Genomic DNA, 21,941 nt, shown 5'->3' on the forward strand with positions numbered 1-21,941 from the left:
TTTTTCCTTTGGAACTTCATTTCCATGGTCTCTGGCTAGTTCCAGAGAAAGCTCCTGTCTGGTTCTGTTCAACAGAATACTTTGACATTATAAAGCACAGAAATAGAAAAACAGAACCATATTTGGTCAAGTTAAGCACCATCAAATAAAGGAAGATCTAAATCCTCCACAATATATAGGTTTATTTCGTTGTCAAGTCTTCCTATGTTATGCTATGTATCCTGGTGTCAAGAGTTCCGTCTCTGAAATAGGCAATTGCCTATAAAGCTAATGAAAGGAGGAAACCATAGTGGTAACTGCAGTGGAGTTTGCTCCTGGGATAAGAGATGGTCTAATCCAAATTTTCTGTATGGACTAAAAATAATTCTTTCAAATGCATCAAATAATCAATTGAATGTAATAAAATAAGGTATGCATTATGCAGGAGAACAGTAGCTGATCATAATTGTCCTTTCTGGTCTCCAAATCAACCAAACAGATTAGGCAATGGAAACTAAATTTTGTAATAACCTACCCCCAAGTCATCTTGTAGGTGGCACAGCTCCTCACGCAAACTGCCAAAAGTAGAAAGTACAAGTCGCAGTGATTTATCAGATGTCACTCTCATCTAGGAAAAAGAAAAGAACACATTTTAGTTTCTTTGTGGGATTTAATAATTGAAAATAACCAAACAAGAATAATACAACTATCTTTAGTTTAACAGTATGGAATTTATTTTAAATCCGTTTCGAGACTTTGCATAATTGCAAACTTGAAAATTACATTTAACTTGCATCTAACATTCTAAAAATGGAATTGTAAGAGCTACTCATGTCACTTGTACTTTGAAATCTGAATGCATGTCTACAAGGATGAGAATTTTTCATCCACTGAAAACAACACTTTCAATTCCATAAAAGTATTGCCTCACAATACAAGACAAAATAAACATTCCAACTAAGGAAAAACAAGAGCAGTGGGAAGGGAGAAAACACTACATTAATATTTTGAATTTTCAGCTATATTGTAAGTTGAGAACGTTCAGAATTAGACAAGTTACAAAAACAAACAAACAGAACAACTAAAACCTATCCTATAATAGTCACTATTCTGGGAAATCAGACAACAGTGACTCATCTTTTTTTGAGGCCTGCCAAACTAAGCTTTCACCCCAAGGAGAAAAACCATTAGATAAAAACACCAGCCCCTCCTTTTAATGAGAAAAAAGCCAAAACAGATTTCAAAGGATATATAAAAAGAGAAACAGTAGTGCTGAGTAATGATTACAGGTATCAATATACTATTTAAAAGCAGCATCCAAGAACACACTATACTCCCTCCTTATTCTACCTGCTGCCCCTGCAGCAGCTATCATTAGAAGGTGATTTCAAACATAACATTTACGCAGGGCCGGCCCGAGCCTTTTGGTGCCCTGGGTCTGGGCGTGCGGCACCGCCCCTGGGCACATGTGCAGGCCCGCTCGTGGGGCGCAGGCCTATCCCCCCACGGTGCGCGGGCCTGCCCCCGGGGCGCACAGCGCATGCCCATACCGGCCGTGGCCGCTGGTGCGCAGTCCATGGCCTGCCCCCGGGGTGCACGGCACATGCCCATGGCACATGCCCACACTGGCTGCGGCTGCTGGCGCACAGCCCGGGGCCCGCCCCGGGGCGCACGGCGCGTGCATTGCCCAGCCCGGCCCAGCCAGCGCTGCTAGCGCATGCACCAAGCCGTGCATGGCCCCTCAGCTGTAGAGACAAGGGCGCAGCTGTCCGGCACCGCAGGGCCGGCGCTGCAGGAGCCAGGTGCGCGGCTCCTGATGGTAGCTGTAAGGGACGCTGCGTGGGTTGGCGCCCTGGGCAGCTGCCCGGCTCAACCATGCCTCCGCCCGGCCCTGCATTTATGCTACAATTCCTAAGACTGTCTACCGAGTATTGTCACTAAAAACTGCCTTTTGTCGACAAAACAATGAAAGCATTCCACATTTCAGTGAGATTTTTGTCGAAGAAAAACACCTAGTTTTAGCAACAAAAATCTTCTTTTCCGCAAGACTGGTTTTTCTTTTCCTCTCCCTTTATTGTTGACAAAGAACCAGTATAGATTCTGCTGTTTGTTTTGTTGACAGAACTGACTTCTGCCAGTATTCCAAAATGCCTGCCCAAATGACTCCACTCAATATTTTGATTTCTGCTGCACTGCAGGCACGTCCCCCTCTCCTTTCAAAGTTCGGAGAAGTACCTGACAGCTGAGTGAGCTGCTTCCTTTTGGGAACAAAACAAATCATTGGAATACTCCTGTTCTACCCTGCACTAGGAACACAAGGCAGGCAGACTGCTGCTGCAAGGGTAGGGCTGGAGAGACTGTTGTTTTGCTTTGACATTCCTTAGCACAGAGAGCTCACCAAGCTGCTCATGATTCTGATCCCAGCAACTGGGAATGCTGTAGGAGAACTCAGAGGGAATCCCAAGAAGTGCAGGGATCAGCTCTGCCTTTTCACAGCACTGCACTGTGGGATACTTACCCACATTGCTTTGCTCTGTTGACAGGATGCTAGCAATGTGGCCAGGAAATTCAATAATGGGAAATCAAAAAAACCAGTCTGATCAATTTTCAATTTTGGCAACTTTTGCATGTTAACAGCACTTGTGATACCAAACCTTACCAGTGTAAACATAGCCTAAGTCAGGGGTCAGCAGCCTTTTCAAACCAAAGAGCCAAACAACATCATAATTCAGAACAAGTGGTCAACAAAGAGCCGTATAAGAATGTCGATTTGCAAGACTGAAAATATACAACTTAATATTATTGATAATTGGCATAATAATTAATCATAGCATAAATGAAACATTGTACTTTATTTAATGGGACTTCTGCTGCTACATCTTTTTGCACATTTATTTGAAGTTTACATCATAACCGGTTAAATCCAGCCAGAAGATATGCATGAAGTCGTTTTCTGTCAATCTTATGGCAAGGTGCTAGAGATGTGGAGGTGCAGGAGTCTGGTTTGGGGTATATGAGGGGCTCAGGGCAGAGGTTTGGGGGGGTATGGGAAGTGCAGGAGTGTTATGGCAAAGGACTGGAAGTGTGGAAGTACATGAGTTTGGGGATGTAGGAGTAGGAGAGGTTCAGGGCAGGGTGTTCAGGTATATGATGGTCTCGTAGTTGGTGTGTGGGAAGGCGCAAGAGTGTTATAATGCGGCTGAGTCTCAATTGGGGGCTTGTTGGCCAGACTTCATTTTTAAATAAAGTAAAATATTATGTCTAATACAAAAGGTTTCAACAATGTCTTTATTTATGGCAGGAGTGGAGAATCTTTTGTAGATCAAGGGCTACTGACATACAGAAAAATCACAACTGAGAAGCAAACAAAAAACAAAACAACAAAAAACTCTAAAAAATCTCCAATCCTCACTGATGTGGCCCACAACTGAAACACTTAACTCCCCTAGTGCTCTGAGAGAGTACAGGATCTTTCAAAAAAAGGTGGGGTTTTTTCCCCCAAAAGAACCACGTCGAGATGGCAGTTTCACTTTCGAAATACCCTTTTTTGAGAGAACACTGTGATGCAGTTATGCAAATGAAGTGGAGGATATTTAAATCCCTGCTTCATTTGCACTTTCGATCTGCCTAATTTACATCCTTCTTTCGAAAGAGGGATGTAGTTTAGACATAGCCTAACTCCCTCAAATTAACTGTCCTTTTTTGTGATTTGCAAATGATTTTTTTATTTGTATACCTGCAGGAGATATCGAATTTGCTGCTTTGTCAACTCCGAAAGTCCTTTGGGAATCAAATCTTCAATATCTTCTTCCTAATAATAAATACAGAAAAACAAATCCATTTGTTGGCTTTGACATTTTGAATAATAATTCTTCCTGTATATCACAATGTGAGCTCTTCATTAATTATATTCTACTACTTGGAAAACACACGAAAGTCAGAGAACTCTGAGAAAGAGAATGAACACAGATCAAGGTATAGCCAGAAAACTTCCAAAGTTTATAGTTTTCATTGTATATAAAATTAATTTATTAGTTTGAAATATATTTTTTTGATGAATAATCAAAGAGTCTGTCAATTTTAAAATGCATGTATTTTAGTTTTTATTATTTCTATCTTCCTATTCTGGAGAAATAAAGGTTACCGTGAATTACAGCTACATAGCTTGTTATGTGATCTGATCAAATCAAATCTTACAAGGTAAGTGTCAGTAGGAGACAAGAATGACCTACATGCTGCATGGCATGCTGTATGTGATTCAGTAAGTGGCACTTTTTCACCCAACTTAGTACTAAACTAAAATTTCTGTCCACGATCCACCTGACCAAATTCCAACAGGATCAAAGTAGTCAGAAATTTTAACTGACCAATCTGTCTGTTTTTATCTAAATCAGGGCTACTCAACACGCAGCCTGTTGGTTTGTGGCCCCAGTGCAGTTTGGGTTTATGCAGGGCTCAACACAGCCTGTGGGTAGGATCCTTTGAACATGGCCTCCGCAGGGAAACACTCCATAATGGCAAGTCAATATAATGGTCTTCTGTTGATACGCATTTTAGTAGTTCCATTCCTCGACTGTCATTGCTCATAAAAAATGCTGTCATATGGGTGGAAATCAGGTAAATATTGCATTTTATTAATATCAGCAGAACTGACTTAAATGAGGCCTGCATGTTGTGTAGTTTTGCCTTAATTGTTATATTCATGCCCATCAGTGTGAAAAACTATTTACTTATTTTTGCATATTTATTTACATGTACATGCAACTACACTTAAGTTGGACCCTCAGCATGTGCTGTGAGTACCATTGCGGCCCCCGGGGCTTGCAAAGTTGAGTAGCCCTGATCTAAATTCACTTTTAAGTTTTATTTGGGGACAACATTATACTTTCACTTTTTCTGCAGAAAAATTATGAAGTGTTGTTAAAAACATCTGCTCCATTTATGGGAGGATGAAAGTGCTATATGTTTTAAGTAGTTATCCTAGAAAGCTTCTTAAGTGATGCACAACTTATCTTTCCTATCTTGTCAATTTTACAGCAAACACACAAGAAAACAGTTTTAATGTTTGTCCCTCACAAGTTACTAAATAATGGTACTACAAATTATTTCAATGTACATGTTTAAAAACATTCTTAAAGTCATATTGCTATAGATATATTTAGGAATCCTACTATTAACTAGGAGTGCACAACTACCAAAAGTTGTCTTCCTTACATTACAGGCCTAGATCCTCAGATGGGGTGAACTGGCATAATTTCATTGAGTTCAAAACTGAGACAACAAAAAGTTAGCGACCATTTGGACTGGATTGCTTTAAGTGCTTACTTGATTTGTAGATTCAATGTCTTGCGTCCTGTAAAACACACACACAAAGAAAAAAGTGACAGATTAAACAGTGTGCCTCTTGCTGATCTGAAAGGGGAATAAAAAATCCCCTGCCTAATTATGAGAAGAAGTGGGAGTGCAGGCTTTTGGTTTCAACCACCGTTTTGATTTAAGGATCACAAAAAAAGTACGGATGTAATAGTGTAGTCGATTAACCAATAGCAAAAGCTTATAGATATATGCTATAGACTACACACATCCCCTCTACTCCTCGCAAGTACATTTTTTTGGCAGACAGGAAGCCCAGCTCAGTCCTGGCTCACACCAGGGGCCAGATGTAGTTTCTAGGTTCTCCACCCCTGTACTACATTGTAAGATCTTTAACTGTCTGCAGAGTGCAGCTCAAACGGCACTGCTTTCTCCAACCATGACATTCCTAGATCTCCACAATGGGGGGCAGATGGGTCTACAATACCTTCTTCCTATCTTTTCCACATGTTGCAGTAAAGAGCTGTATAGGTCATTGCTCTTGCGGTTCACTTCAGCAAGTAGCTCGCCAAAATATTTGGAGTCCAGCTGGTCATTAGCTTCTTGAAGAGAGTGTGTCTGAAAGAGGAAAAAAAGTTAGCAAGGTTAATAAAAAGGCTGTTTTTTTTTTTAAAGATGACAAACAAAGAAACCAGAGATGCAGTTACAGAGCAGTTGGATTGGGATCCCTACACAAAGAAAAGCTGGGCCTCTCACTTGAAAGGAATGAACTTGGGTGACTGGGAAAAAAAGAGGTAGGACTCTAAAAAGGGAAGGAAAAGTAATCTGCCCAATTTCCCCCTAGTTGGCAGTTCCATAGCCATAAAGAAGCAGCCAGCTGTGAGATTTCAGCTTAGGCATGGAGCCCCTTTAAGGATCTTTCCAAGTGTCCTTTCACTGTTTGCTATTTAGGTAGGATACAGTGAACAGCGCATTGCCTCGCACTCTCCTCTAGCCATTTGCCATAGGCACTCTGAAAGGGCAGCACAGACACTGCTTCGCTGAAGAGCCTGAAGAAACTTCATAAAGCTGAAGTTGGTTTTAAGTGGCTGATTTTAGGAGAAGAAAGAATCCCTTCAAAATACAAGGCAGCCTCTTTAATTGTGAAATTTGAGCAACACTCAGATTCATAAGGTGGACTCAAAAGCAAATGGCTTTTATGGTGCCCTGTTTCCAAGTGAAATTTGTAACCCCAAGCTGTTGATAACTTCTAGAATTCTTTTTTAGTGGTTTTTGCTTCCATTGTATGGAAATGCATTTCAAGTATCCACAGCCACATTAACTCAAATCATGCAATCCAACACACACACGGACTTGCTGGAAAATACGCTATAATCATAGGCTCTAGACCAACGGTTCTCAACATAGTTATCACTGGGCCACATATGCGGCACACAGTGTATAATCAGAGAGCTGGGCACGACAGTGGCTGCCAGACCTCGATCCCAGAATCCCTACTGAAAGCCCCCCTTCCCCCACATCCCTGTTGTGTGGAGCTAGATGGTGGCTCCGGACACTCCATCCTACCAGAAGTCCCATACCCCCAACCCTAGACACACGGCTGCACTGGACCCCAGGAATTCACAAGGTTGACTATCGGCTGGCTGGAAGCTGGACCCTGAAACCTGCTCCCCAGCATCCTCTAGCACAGTGTTTCTCAACCAGTGGTACAAGTACCCTAAGGGGCACTCAAGAGAAGTCTGGGGGGGGTACATCAACACAACTGAAATTTGGAGAAAACTGAATTTTTGTTTTAAGTTTTACAGCGCTATCATTTTTGTACTTTTACACCCAAAAACTTCATTGCCTGCCTGGCTACGATTAAGTTGTTTAAACAAATGTGTTGCAATGGTAGAAAAATATTGTGTGTGTCTGAAAAGTGTAGGTACTGAGAGTAGTATTGCAGGAGGAATACCAACTAATTCGAGTTAGGGCTTTAAATCGGAATCCCGTTTCACTGCCACGTGTAGACGCGGGCAGTTACTTCGGGCTAGTCAATTTCTAAAATGGTGACCGGCCGGGAACATGCAAATCAAGCGTGGGATATTTAAATCTCGGGCTTGATTTACAATTCCAGTCGCCCTCATTAGCCTCCCTAGATCTACCTAGGGGGCTAGTGTAGACATACCCTAGGATCTAAACCAGGGGTGGGCAAAAGAGCCTCCACAGGCCCACCAAGCGAGTTGCCTAACAGGGCCTGGGGGCAGGGGGAGTGTGCAAAATCTCCCCCAACCCTGCAAGGGGAGCAGCATTTCTAAGCACCACACACTCCTTGCAGGACAAGGGCAGAGTGAGAGGAGACTTTGCGTGTTTCCCCCGCTCCCAGGACAATCAGGGCTTCGGGGTAGCTCATGAAGTCTTCTCCCACCCTGCAAGGGGCTCGGCACAAAGTCAATCGCCAGCTGCTGCTCAGCTGACCGTTGACTCTAAGCATGGTGTTCCCTTACAGGCGGGGGCAGGGAGCGATAGACTTCATGTGCTCTCCCTCCCCAGGCTCCGATTGACTTGAGGGGAGCACAAGAAGTCTCCTCCCACCGCCAAGTGCATGGGTGCTGGTAGCTCTCTCTGTGGGAAGCAAAGACTTTGTGCATTCCCCCACCCCCAGACCAATCAGGGTCTGTGGGTAGGGAAGCACGTAAATATCCTGTCCCTGCCCCTTCCACCCGAGGCCCCGCCTCTTCCGGGGCAGCTCGGGGCCACTTCAAAAATTTCTGAAGTGGCCCCAGTCAAAAATTATTGCCCACCCCTGCTCTAAACTGACCAACAACAAAACAACAATAATATATGACAGACTCTCAAAGCAAAAATGAACAGAGAATTGGTAGTAAATATTCCTACCTATCCTAAAAATGCTCTCTAAAAATAGCTGTCACAACCTCCATGCTTTATGAATATACATCACTCCAAAATGCATCATGTAGCAATTTTTAAAGTTACAATCTACTGAATGTTTTATATGCGAAGCTAGAAATATGAAGGTTAAACCTGTTTTATTAATTTAAGTCTTCTAGTGAAGGCCATTAGTGGTACTTCAGGAAACTTAATGGACCAGTGCTCAAGACAATGATCTGTAAATGGATTTGTTTTTTCCTGTAAGCCCAAACTGTGGTTGGTCCTACAAAGCCACGTGGCTAGGATGTCATCTGATGCTAGAACCCCTTTTGGATCTTGTATATTTCCACAGAAGGGAAAAACAGTTTGAACTGAATTAAAAAATTCCTGCCTTGGGCAAAAGGGATATAAAGTTGGGAAACCAAATGATAGAGGAAGTTGCCAGACATCAGGAGACCCACATTTACCACACACATGCCTGCTTGAAACAAAGACTGAACAGGATGAAGGGTCAGGCCCAAACTAAGAGGCTTCTTAGCTTGTAAAAAAGATTACTAGAACTACTACCAGCTGTTCAGAACCAAGTCAACCTACCTACCTTACTCCTGAATATAAAGGAGGATTTGCCTACTGAGGCAGGATACATTTTCTGACTATACACAAGTGCCAGATCCTCAGACACTTCATAATGACTATGTTACTACTGTAACTAACTACCTATTGGCACATACCAACATGAGGTTTTACAAATGCAATGGACACACACAATTTCATTTACACACACAGTTGAAAAATGCCATAATCTGTATATTGAAAGGAAAGTATCTATTTAAAATTCCCATCTCCATCTACAAGTGACATGATTATAAACATGGCAGACTTTAAAAACTTCCCCTTTTTCAGATTCCAACCAAAAAATGCCTTCCAGTTGGGCCTCTACAAATTACAAGGTAACAAACAATGTTACAGCCAGACCCTTTCTAGTCAGGATGTTGCCAGTCTCAACTTAAAGACTCTCAGTGTCAATGAAGCATTTTACCTACTGTAATGACAAATAAAAGAAAGTGGGAAAGCTGAGATTTTCATACTCATTAGCTCTTAATTTATATTTGAAGCATTTTCTAAAAGAGTATATACACAATGTAATATTGATACTATATAATTTAAACTAAGATTACGAGGACTTTTAACTTTCTGATAAAATGCTGGACTCAACACTAATATACTACAAAAAATGAAATATGAAACAGGAATTCTTACTGGTTCAGCGCTATGGACTGTTACCCTCCTCACTGTGTTCATTCCTCTTCCACCATCAGTCACAGAGATTGAGCTTATTTCGCAGGGACTGCAAGTTTGTCTTTGCTGGCACTGATGGATGTCATTGCACTGTTCAGACTGCTGGCACTGATGGATAGCATGCCACTGTTCAGACTGCTGGCATTGATGATTGGTATGGCACTGTTCAGACTGCTGGCACTGATGATTGGTATGGCACTGTTCAGACTGCTGGCACTGATGATTGGTATGGCACTGTTCAGACTGCTGGCACTGATGGCTAAGCTGGGACTGGTTAGAAAACTGGTATTGTTTCTCCTTTAAAATAAATTGGGAATTCAAGATTATTACAGAACCAGAGAACATTACTCTCTCCTCAGTACAAAGCCTCTATATAAATGAATAAAATGTATTCTTGAGTGAGAAAATTCAAATGGTTGTTTGTTGATCAGATAGGCAAATATTTTATTGTTGAAAATGCCACATTACACTCATTTTTTGTTGTAAATGGGCTCTTATTATGTAGCATTTCACAACATTAACACTGCATTTGAACTATGTTGCTGTAAATGAGTTGGCCCAGGATATCAGAATATCAGGTGGTAGATGAAAAAATTGTCCAGTTTGTTTATGCAACAAACTCTCCTTTCCTTATGTTTGAGAACCTACACTTCATTGACATAGTTCTACCATTAAGACCAGGATACAATCACCCAACAGGGTAGATGTTACAGGCAAATTTTTGGATAAAGTGTATGAAAGAGAAATTGAGCAGTGTGCAAAAAGTCTAGAGGGTAAACTTGTTAACCTGGGTGGAGCAATGTCCACAATGATCCTGTTGCATGTGCTTGTGTGACAACAGAAGGGAATGTCTTACTTACAGAAACAATTGATACACCAGGAAATGCACACACAGCAGAATATTTACAAGAAGCAGCAGTAAATCTATAATAAACTATGAACAAACATTCAAATGTCTAGTACGCAGCTTGGTCACAGACAATGCTGCAAATGTCTGTGCAAATCCAAAGTGAGAAGAAATTCTGAAGAGAGCAAAGAGAGTCCCCAAGCTAATAACATATAGTTGCAGTGCTCATCTGATGCATCTCCTAGCCAAAGATGTCAGTGTTCCAGAAATAAAGGCTAATTATTGAAATTGAGAAATATTTCCATAAAAACCACTTTGAAGAAGCTGCTCTGAAAAAAGTTGGGAGAGGAACCAAGCTAGCTCTCCCACAAGATGTGTGATGGAACTCAGTAGCGGACTGTTTTGGGCACTATATCAAGATCTAATCTAATCTATATAAGAACAGCCTTACTGGGTCAGACCAAGTCAGTCTAGCTCAGTATACTGTCTTCTGAGAGTGGCAATGTCAGATGCCCCAGAGGGAGTGAACAGAAGAGGTAATCGTCAAGCGATCCCTCTCCTGTCACCCATTTCCAACCTCTGATAAACAGAGGCCAGGGACACCATTCTTATCCATCCTAGCTAATAAGTATTGATAGACCTATCTTCCATTAATGTATCTAGGTTTTTTAAAAACCCTGTTTTTTAAAAGTCCTGGTCTTCACAACATCCTCTGGCAAGGAGTTCCACATGTTGATTGTGCAGCATTTTGTGAACAAAATTGTGAAAAAAAAATAGATGGCACTGTCAAAGTTCTCAACATGGGGCTTACGAGAAATATTGAACAGATGCTGAGTACCAGGAAGGCTATTTCTATAGCCTTGAACAAAATGCAGGAAAATAGCTGTTTTATTTCTGATGCTGTTGAAATTTAGAATGTATATTTCTCTTTTAAAGATCTCACTCAATGACAATTAAAATTACAAGCATAAAAAAAATGGGACAAGCACTATCTCCAGCTTATTTTCCTCACAAATATTCTCAATACTTGGTACCAGGATTAACCGCTGAAGGAGAGGAGTTGACTATGACATGAGCATCCAGCAATCATCTCTCTATTATTCCAACTATAATAAACTTCAGAACTAAGGGTAAACAATTCAAAAATACATGTTTGCTGATGATGTTTTAAAGAAAGTCACACCAGTGAACTGGTGGAAGTCACTTAAGCACTTGGATTCAGAAGCCATTGAAGTGATCATCTCACTTTTAACAGCAGTAGCTTCTTCTGCCGGTATAGAAAGAATATTTCCTTTCTTTGAACTAATTCATTAAAAATTTGAGAAATTATTTGGGACTTGAAAAAATCAGGAAAGCTTGTTTTTCTTTTCCAGATTATGACAAACAGAAAAATGAAGGTGAAGATGACTGAGTTATCTACAGAAGCCAATATTTTATGTTTCTCATGTTGACCTAGCTGACATAATTTATTAAAATTTGTGTTTTAAAAAAAATTTCATTTAACCATGTTAGTTAAAACAATTATCACAAAATAAACCTGGTTTTAAAAAACTTGAATGTTTAAATTCAAAAATGCATATGCTTGTTTTGTTAAAATATTGCATGTTTGTGTTTGAAGAAAAAAAATCCATAATATGTAATGTTGTTTTAGTTAAATAAAACAATTTAAATGTCTGTCTGGTGATGTTCTCTTCCAAATAAAGCACAGCAAGAAAAATCCTACAAATATTAATGATTAATCTGTTAAACTGGAAATATATATTTATGAAGGCATTGGGAGTTGAACTGCTTCAATTACCTTTGGTAAATGAAATAACCACACAATCATTAATTTTCTGATCAGCTGTAAAAGTAATATGAAAAGTTTCAAAATAAATCACTGTTTAAAAATACATACAGTGTACCTTCTAAAAAGGAAACCTACACCTAAAGTTGTGAAGAATAGATATTAAAATTATAACAAGAATGCATTTTTATGTAGAAAAACATGGTTAAAACGAGTCTTCTTGACTAGTGATTTAAATCAAATCTACCCTGCTCTTAAAAGAAATTCCATTGATTTCATGTAGAGATCTGCCCCTTAAATATATTAAAACAACCATTAGATTTGTTTTAATTTCCAAGAGAAGCAAACATTTAAGACAATACAGTAGTAGAAAAATGTTTGTTTTATTGTACAACGGAGGAATATAAATGATATAAAAATCATTTACCTGTTCAGGATTTAGCAACTCATATTTTCTTATGGTCTTTTCATAGATTACATTATTCCCTTGGCAGTAACTTCCCCCTCTCAGAAATGGAAACAATGAGTCCTGTAAGCATTTAGATAAAGAAAGTGTCAGTGTCGATATACTATTTACAATTTTGTGGATACACCATTCCTATTTAGCCTGTTTTTAATAAAAAGTTTTTTTTGTTTGTTTGATTTTCTGTCATATGAAAGGACAAGAGCAACATATTTTGTCATGATGCAGTGCTGTGTATATTGAATTAGCGGAGACACAAAAGGTCATATTAATTTTACACAGCAAACAAGTATTTAATAATGGACTCTGCAATATACCAGAGAAAGAGAAAATACAAATCAAAAGGCTGGAAGATAAAAGCTAGAAATATGCCATCTTTATGGCTGACCTTGAACATTTCCTCAGCTCTCACCCTCTGGCAGCCTTACTTTACTTACACTACATTGATGATATCTTCATCATATGGAACACACGGCAAAGAGACCCTTGAAGAATTTCACAGGGATTTCAACAACTTCCACCCCACTATCAACCTCAACCTGGTCCAGTCCACACAGGAGATCCACTACGGTACAATTACGAGACGAACACATATCCACCACCTTATACTGGAAACCTACCGACAGTTACACTTCCTTTCATGCCTCTAGCTTCCATCCAAGACACATTTCTTTATCTATTGTTTACAGCCATACCCTAAAACACAACCAGATTTGCTCCAATCCCACAGAGACAAACATCAGAAGCTCATTTAACTGTACATACACTAATACGCTATATGCCATGAAATGCCAGTAATGTCCCTTTGCCATGTATATTGACCAAAGTGGAGAGTCTTTATAAGAAAGAATTAATGGACACAAATCTGATATCCAAAAAGGCAACACACAGAAACCTGTTTAACAACACATTAACTTGCCCAGGCACTCAATAATGGATCTCAAAGTCACTGTATTGTTTCAGGCCAATTCCACAAGTCAACTCCACAGAGAAGCCTTAGAAGAGCCATGGCAAACCCAAGGCTCGGGAGCCACATGCGGCTCTTCCCCTCCCAGGGTGCAGCTCGCGAAGGGTCCCCCCTCCCCGTGGCTCGTAAACTGCCCCCAAACCTCCCAAAACAGCCCTCTTCTCTCAGCTCCCTGTGCTGACCTGGGCAGGGGAGCTGTCCAGCACAGCCATGAAAGACTAGAATTAAAGATGGCATTGGCCGGCGGGAGCCTAATGTGGCCAAAAAGCTTTCAAACGCTTTTAAAACACATCTCCTTAAAGGGACAGAGCTTCTTTTTGTTTTGTTTTTTTTGCTTGACAACTTTGCCCCAGCTCTTCATGCTGGATACACAGCTATCTTGGCTCTCTGCCCGGAATAGGTCAGCCACCCCTGCCTTAGAACTTAACTTCATTTACAGGTTCAATTCCTATCACAAATATGAATAAAGACTCTGGCTAGATGGCCCACTACATTCCACCTCCTAATGACATAAAAACAAACAAACAAACAAACAAACAAACAATGGGTACTTAAGAACAATTAGCACCTTTTCTATCAGCTTCATGTAGCATGGACACTAATTGATTATTTCTTCCCCTTTTTTTTCTTCCCCTAACCCATCCCCTATTTATTTAAAACTGGACCTTTAATAACTCCATTCATCTGAAGAAGTGGGTTTTGCCCAAGAAAGCCCATGATACTTAAATGTTTTGTTAATCTCTAAGGCACTGCAATACTATTTGTTGTCTTAAGTTTTTCCAGTTACAGTCTAACTCGGTTACTCCTCTGAAACTGCAGCTACAGTGGGGCTGTGCTGCCAGGACTTTCACAGCCAACTGTTGCTCCTGAAAGCCCCTATTCACAAAGGAAGCTCCTCAACATGGGACAGTGAGTGGGGGGTGGGAAAAATGTTAGACAGCCTCAAGTTACTACACTGAGAACAGTCTGAATTCCATTAAACTCAAGTTTGTGACTCAGGATAAATGATGCACATCTCCCTCTAGTCCTCTCCTTCCTACAGTGTACCATGGAAACTTTCTGCAGTGCCAGGGGTCACTGAAATCCTTTCCTGTAAGAGACACAGGTTTCCATGGAGAACATCTACGCCTGGACATCTACACCTCAGTGATAAGATTGCATTGGTGTAAGTCCAAGGTCTAACAGGTTTGGACCTCATATTAAATTTAGAAAAACACATTTAAACATGACCTGGTAAACAGAAAAGTCTGTGGTTTTGCCCTCTAATGTTTATTTACTATCTGTTAAGGTGACTTCTAAGTTTTTTATTTTGTTTCAGTTCTTCCCCATTATAATGGTTTAATTGAATTACTTAGCCAAGGAAACTTGTTGCAATGTGATTAATATCTGGTTCAACATACTGTTAAAAAAAAAAAATCACTCGAACAGATAAAGTGTAGATTGGCATCAAGTGTTGACTACTATACTGTTTGGCTGTGTCTAGACTGGCAAGTTTTTCCGCAAAATCAAATGATTTTGCAGAAAAACTTGCCAGCTGTCTACACTGGCTGTTTGAATTTCCGCAAGAACACTGACGATCTCATGTAAGATCATCAGCCACGGATGCTTTTCTGCAAAAAGTGCTTTTGCGGAAAAGCATCCTGCCAATCTAGATGTGCTTTTCTGAAAATGCTTTTAACGGAAAACTTTTCCGTTAAAAGCATTTTCGGAAAATCACGCCAGTGTAGACGTAGCTTGTGGGAGCAATTCACAGGAATGGGTGCAATTTTCCATCTGAATGTAGGTTGCAAAGTCACACTTTTAATAAAGAAGTGATAGAAGATCTTCATACTAAAGCGATGAATGTGGTAATAAAACCAGAGCACCACTGACTCAGATAAAAATAAAAAAATACATACACAAGACAAGACACGCAAAACTTAAGATAAATATTGCCATTCTTAAAACAGAAAATAAGAACTGCAGCAACAGATTGGTTATAAATGACCTAACAGATTGCAGATACAATAGTTAATTATCACTATACAATATGATTAAAGGAATAAAATCATAACAGATAAGAACTCTCCCAATGAATAGAGGTAATGAACCAGATGGTCAGCAATTAAACTGGAGCAATTTTTAACTCTGTAGCCTTCAGTAGAATTATTCCTATTTACACCAATTCATGCTGATATCCAGAGAAATGAGAAAACACTAAGAAGAGTGAAAGAAAAATCTGTTATAAGCATCAGACTGTGAAATTGCCAATAAAATATTAAGATTTACAATTATCAATTGTTTTTAATCTGGTTTTCTAATAGTCACTCCTCCTCCATGTTAATCTACTAAATTTGAGAACTGAGAGGAGGGAGGGAGGGGTTAATTCTTTGGCTCTTTGTCTCAAACAAAACAGATAGATCATAGCATTAACTAATAGTTCACTGGCATCAATGGGAGTTGAGTGAGTCAAGTTTGCAGGTCGAGAGCACCCTCATGTAAAGACTCTTCACATGAGGGTCTACAGGACAGAGCAAAACATATTTCTTATTATTCCTCAGAAATCATGACTGTGATTTTAAACTTATAAACTATACTCCAAGCAGGGATCATTCAAACCAAATAACAAAAGGAGATCTACAGTAAATACAGTAGCCAACTTCAAACATTTATCAACTACTTCACATACATTCATGCACAATTTGGCTTGAAAGCCTCCTCAGACAACCTTAAACCAATGGAATTATTTCAGGCACACCCTGATATGACAGAGCAGCATTTAACCCACCATATCAAACAGGAAAGAAATAATCAAAGGCTGGATACAGCGAACAAATACACAACATAGTAATAAAGTAGCTGCTTTCATCTCTGCAGTCAAATAGTTCATAAAAATCATTATCCACTTCCAAATGGTCTTACTCTGTAATCAAAGTATGTAGAAGAACAATCATAGTGGATCACAGTGTGATTCACTGATACAGTAAATGCTATAGTTGAAATGTTTTATTTACAAGAAGCCTCTTGGCCAATCAGCAGTGGCCAACAAGATAATATTTCTATAAATGTTTTTTATCTGAGATGTCGATTAATGTTCAGAATATCAAAGTGAAGGTGTGCCCATAGTATAGCTGGATAAACTGATATATGAAAAAATTAAACACTCTTCATAAAAAGAACAGGAGAGCCAAGAGTAGGGCATAGCTCGCCAAAAATTATGTACATTCCCCTATGTGGGGAAGTATAATTATATTCCACCTACTCTTGCTATCGCTCTTTGTACTCCTTCCAAAATTCTTGCCAACTTCTTTTGTTGCTTTCATGCACTCCCAGCTACATGCCTTCTCACTTGCTGACACGTGAGTTAAGCTTGAGCAACCTCCGAAATTGGTGTTTGTTAAGCATCCTCCCTCTCCACCTTCCAAAAGTTTAGAACCAATATTCTAGCTATAGAAACCAGAACTAACTCTAAGTCTGACCTGGATTACATGTTTTTGTGCCTTTAAAAATCTGATTCAGCAAACACTTAAGCACATAAATAGTACTATCAACTTGGCATACTTAAAGTTAAGCACATGCTTAAGTAATCTGTTAACAATTCTAAATTCTATACATTTTTTTCAGAAAACCTAGAAAACTGTAGACTTTGTGTATCTGATAGAGTACTTTTCTGTAAGGTCATTTTAAAAACTCACAGTTATTAAAATAGTTTAAAATTAACATGATTACAGTTAAGAGATGTATCCAAGAACACCAAAATTCCTACCTAATACTCAGATACTTTAAAAGTAATCTTACCAGTATATAAATACGTCATATTTGACAATTACTGTACTGTATTAACAGGACCAGAGGTGGGCATCCAGACAGTTATAACCCATTGGGCCAGAAGAGGGCAGCGGCGGAAAAAGGGACAGCTATCTACTGGATATTTCAGAGTTTGTCAGTTTGTTTGTGTTTGTTTGGCCCACAGCCAAGGACATACCCACCTCCCACGACTGTGCTCGCTGCAGCTGCAGTGGCCATGGACAGGCGCTTCTCACCTGGCCCCAAGCTGCTGCAGTGAAATAGGGCTGGGGTTGTCCTCTCCCCCCCAGGGCAGCCTGCACTAGGGATGTAAAATTTCGATTAATTAGCTAATTGAATAATTGATGTGATTTGCATTGACTATTCAATAAGTCAATAAGGTGCCTCTGCCTTTGAAGTGTAGCAACAGCCTCAGGGACTCAAAGAGTCCCCTGCTGGCCCCATGCTCCCTGCAGTGTTTCAAAATGGCAGTGCCGCATGGAGCCCACGGTCAGCAGGGGAATCCCCAGCTAACCCTGGGCTGCACTCAACCCTGCTGCTTTGAAACGCCACATGCAACCTGGGGCTAGCTGGCCCCAGGCTGCACATGATGTTTCAAGGCAGCAGAACCTGGGATCTACATGGCTTCCACTTTGAAGCACCCCTTTTTCCCCTCCCCCCGCTTGCTGCCTCTGATAGAAACCCCCGCCCACTGCTGACTAGCATGTTGACTATCCGATAAGCATTTCCTTATCAGATAGTCAACTAGTCGTTCACATCCCTGGCCTGCACACTGAACTCCTCATCCCCACCTCTCCCCCAGAACAATGACCTAAATGAAGAAAAAGAAAACATATGTGTTAAGGAAAATCTTCTAGTTTACTATAGGGAGGTCATTTCACTTTTAGTAACATCTCATTAGCACTATAAAAGGAATTATGAAATTAAATTTTCTTGCAGCTCAATGAACTTCTATTGCTAATAATACCAACAAATATTATCTTTGCTTTTCTAAACTGGATGCATTTGCTGAAGTAGTGAGAAAAGAAAATTGAAGGAATAACTAATACTTGCTGTGCAGTGTGTCACAGTGCTACTATGCTGATCGAACTGTAGCAATAAATGCAGAAGGCAACTGTTTCTTTATTATATATCAGTATCCACTACAAAATGTTTAAAGCAGTTTAACTCTACCAAAAAAAAGGGGGGGGGGCATCTTTCTTTTGCACTTTGATCTCATACTGAGGTTATCTTTTCTGTTGTGTTTTCTGGAAAAGGGACTACCACAAACAGTCTGATCAATTTAAACTGATGTGTGTTTTTTTCTATTTTCAAGTAGAAATCCTTTACATTTTAATTTATACTGTAAACTTTTAAAAAATAAAGCTTCTTGTTAGACTGCATTTCAAATTGGTTCTGGGACTACTGTTTTCTCAGAAAAAACTTAAAGAACAAATAGTCTGGTAGCACTTTAAAGACTAACAAAACATGTAGATGGTATCATGAGCTACCATCTACATGGTTTTGTTAGTCTTTAAAGTGCTACCAGACTATTTGTTGTTTTTTAAGTTTTTCCTGTTACCCACTAACTCAGCTACCCCTCTGAAACTTTTGTTTTCTCAGAGTTTTTTCTTTTTTATTTATTGTATTTATTATTTCTGTATCAAAAGAAATAAAAAGACAAATAAAGACAATAAAAAGATGCCTTAAATATAAGAATTACAAAAAATAGGGGGGTAATATAACATTTTAAAAACACCATTTTAAATTCAGTTACAACAGGATGAAATATCTACAAGATGGCATGGGGAGCTTGTTTGTAGCCCTGTACTCAAAATAGCCAGTAGGAATTACTAAAGAAAGCTTGAACAAATACAAATGTAGTTCACCCAATGACAGGAAAACATGAGATTTAAGTAGAAAATCGTAAAAAACCTGAATTACGAGCTTACATGATCATTACATATAGTTTTTTGCACATAGATAACAAAAAAGTTACTTATACTGTATAAAGATTAAATGTATTGTACTTTAATACATACAATGTAATTAATAGAATACAGTTACTACTGGAACACAAAATTGTCACACCATTTGGTACTTTAAGACCTCATTCCAAAAGCAGTCATTAACTTTTATCATCTATTCATTTCATAAATCCATGTATCATTACAGAACAAAATTATATGTATTTGCTCATATAAGAACAAGAATAGAAATTCCAGGACAGAGGGCAAAACACCTCTAAACCTAATGAATACAAGTTCTTAGGTTCAGATCTGATTTAATGTCTGAACATTAAAGGTTTTCAGTTTACACCACACACATACGGAACTCTTTTCTAAATGATCATTGGTCTGTATGTCAATAGCTCTATGGTGACAGTTGAACACACCTGGCCATACCCTACTTCTGCATGATGAAAAGAAAATACTCCTATACAGTCCGCAAATATGTTTACAAGCATCATAGTGGCTGTATGACTCATTTCAGGAAGTCCAGCTGTACACAGAAATTTTGAATTTCAAAGATTCATTAGTCCCTCAGCAACAGTTGTGTAAATGGTATGGGCCTGTGCAGCAACACAGTTTAACTATTTAATGACTCCACACAGTAACAGCTCAATCCCCCCTCCCCCCCACACACACACATAGTAACTGCTCAATGCCCCCCCTCACAGTAACTGCTCAATACAGCCCCCCCCCCCCACGCACACACACATACTCTCACTCACACAGTAACTGCCCAATGTCCCCTCAGCCCCACAGTAACTGCTAATCACGATCTCCCCAGGGCAAACACAGCAGGAAGCAGCAGAGGCCTAAGTCCTACCACAGAGGCACAAGAGAGGGCAGGAGCAGCCCTAGATTAGCTGCCAGCAACTGGTGCCCTAGGCGAACCATGCAATTGGTGCCCCCACCTTCAAACCCCTCAACAATATTGCACCACCATTTGGCGCCCCGTGGCGCCCCATTTAACTTGGCGCCCTAGGCGATCGCCTAGTTCGCCTATATGGACGGCCGCCCCTGAGGGGGGCAAGTCCCAAGGGAAGAGAGGGGGGAGGGAAGGCCCCTCTACCTGCTGAGGCTGGTCGCGGCTCCAGATGACATTCTGGTAACTCGGGCTGTTCTCCAACGGGGACACCGCCCTCGGAGAGCTCTGAGGGGGCTCCAGCACCTGCCTGCCCCCGGGGTAGCTATAGGTCCTCACGCGCTGGTACACCACGTTGCCATCCTGATGCTGCTGGTGCTGTACGGGCAGCGGCTCCGGGCAGGGCCGGGGCCCGGGGCATGGCTTAGGCAGAGGGTCGCGGCACTGCTGGGGCCAGTTCTGCTGCTGCTGCTGCTGCGGCGGCGGCTCCCGGCAGGGCAGCGGGTCGCGGCACTGCTGGGGCCAGCTCTGCTGCTGCTGCTGCGGCGGCGGCTCCCGGCAGGGCAGAGGGTCGCGGCACTGCTGGGGCCAGTTCTGCTGCTGCTGCTGCGGCGGCGGCTCCCGGCAGGGCAGAGGGTCGCGGCACTGCTGGGGCCAGCTCTGCAGAGGCGGCGGGTCACCGCACGGCAGCGGCTCCGGGCAGGGCAGCGGCTCGGGGCACGGCCGGGGCCGGCAGGGCAGCGGCTCCGGGCAGGGCAGCGGCTCGGGGCACGGCCGGGGCCGGCAGGGCAGCGGCTCCGGGCAGGGCAGCGGCTCGGGGCACGGCCGGGGCCGGCAGGGCAGCGGCTCCGGGCAGGGCAGCGGCTCGGGGCACGGCCGGGGCCGGCTCGGCAGCGGCTCCGGGCAGGGCAGGGGCTCCGGGCAGGGCCGGGGTCGGCTCGGCAACGGCTCCGGGCAGGGCAGCGGCTCGGGGCACGGCCGGGGCCGGCTCGGCAGCGGCTCCGGGCAGGGCAGGGGCTCCGGGCACGGCCGGGGCCTGTGCTGCGGCGGTGGCAGCGTGTGGTAGCAGGGCTTGGGTCGCTGGACCTGCAGGTACGGGGGCACCCCCTGGCGCTGCACGTCCTGCTGGCCGCCGAACATGTTGCCTGCAGGGAGCCCACCTGCTGCGGGGAGCGAGAGCGGGGCAGCAAGTGCGGCCGAGCTGGGCCGGGGTGGGGATTAGTAGCCTGGCGGGCCTCGCCCAGGGCTGGTTACGCCTTGGAGCGGCAACAGCTCACCTGACTCCCTACAGCAGGGAGCGGCTCCGGGCAGGCGGCCAGGGATTGGGGCAGACTACTTTCTGGGAGAACCGCACCGCAACTTCTAAGTAGGGCTGCCAGATGGTTTCAACAAAAATACCAAACACACTTGTCATTACATCACAATCTACACTGCATCTTATTTAGAAAATACCGGACATTTATATTTTCTCATTTCTGTTTTCTCAATTTGTTTCCTTTCCCGATCAGAAAGCTCAAAGGGTATGTCTACACTAACTCGGTAGTTCCAGCTAGGTAGGCAAATGAGGGCAACCTGTTACAAATGAAGCCCAAGATTTGCATCTTCCTTCTCACTTGTGTGGAACGAGGTGTACCAGTAATTCGAATTAGAGATCCTAATTCGAACTACCTACTCCGTGCCGCGTGTAGCCGCGGGCATGGAGTTCGGACTAAGAGGGATTTAAAAATGGCGGCACCCAGGAAGATGCAAATGAAGCCCAGGATACTTAAATGTCGGGCAT

General features: G+C 41.8%; 1 protein-coding gene across 1 annotated transcript in view; it reads right to left on the reverse strand.

Annotated features, from left to right (window-relative positions):
- The window catches only part of POF1B (POF1B actin binding protein), a 34,746-nt gene extending 13,344 nt beyond the window's left edge, over positions 1-21,402 (reverse strand). Inside the window, 7 exon segments of the mRNA XM_075940756.2 lie at positions 515-607; positions 3,716-3,790; positions 5,305-5,332; positions 5,780-5,910; positions 9,424-9,759; positions 12,523-12,624; positions 20,369-21,402. Coding sequence (XP_075796871.2) covers positions 515-607; positions 3,716-3,790; positions 5,305-5,332; positions 5,780-5,910; positions 9,424-9,759; positions 12,523-12,624; positions 20,369-21,301 — 1,698 coding nt within the window. The 5' untranslated portion in view covers positions 21,302-21,402.
- Positions 21,403-21,941: the final 539 nt, after the last annotated feature.

The sequence above is a fragment of the Pelodiscus sinensis genome, chromosome 13 (genome assembly GCF_052426305.1).
Source record: "Pelodiscus sinensis isolate ZL-2025 chromosome 13, ASM5242630v1, whole genome shotgun sequence".
In the NCBI taxonomy this organism is placed as follows: Eukaryota; Metazoa; Chordata; order Testudines; family Trionychidae; genus Pelodiscus; species Pelodiscus sinensis.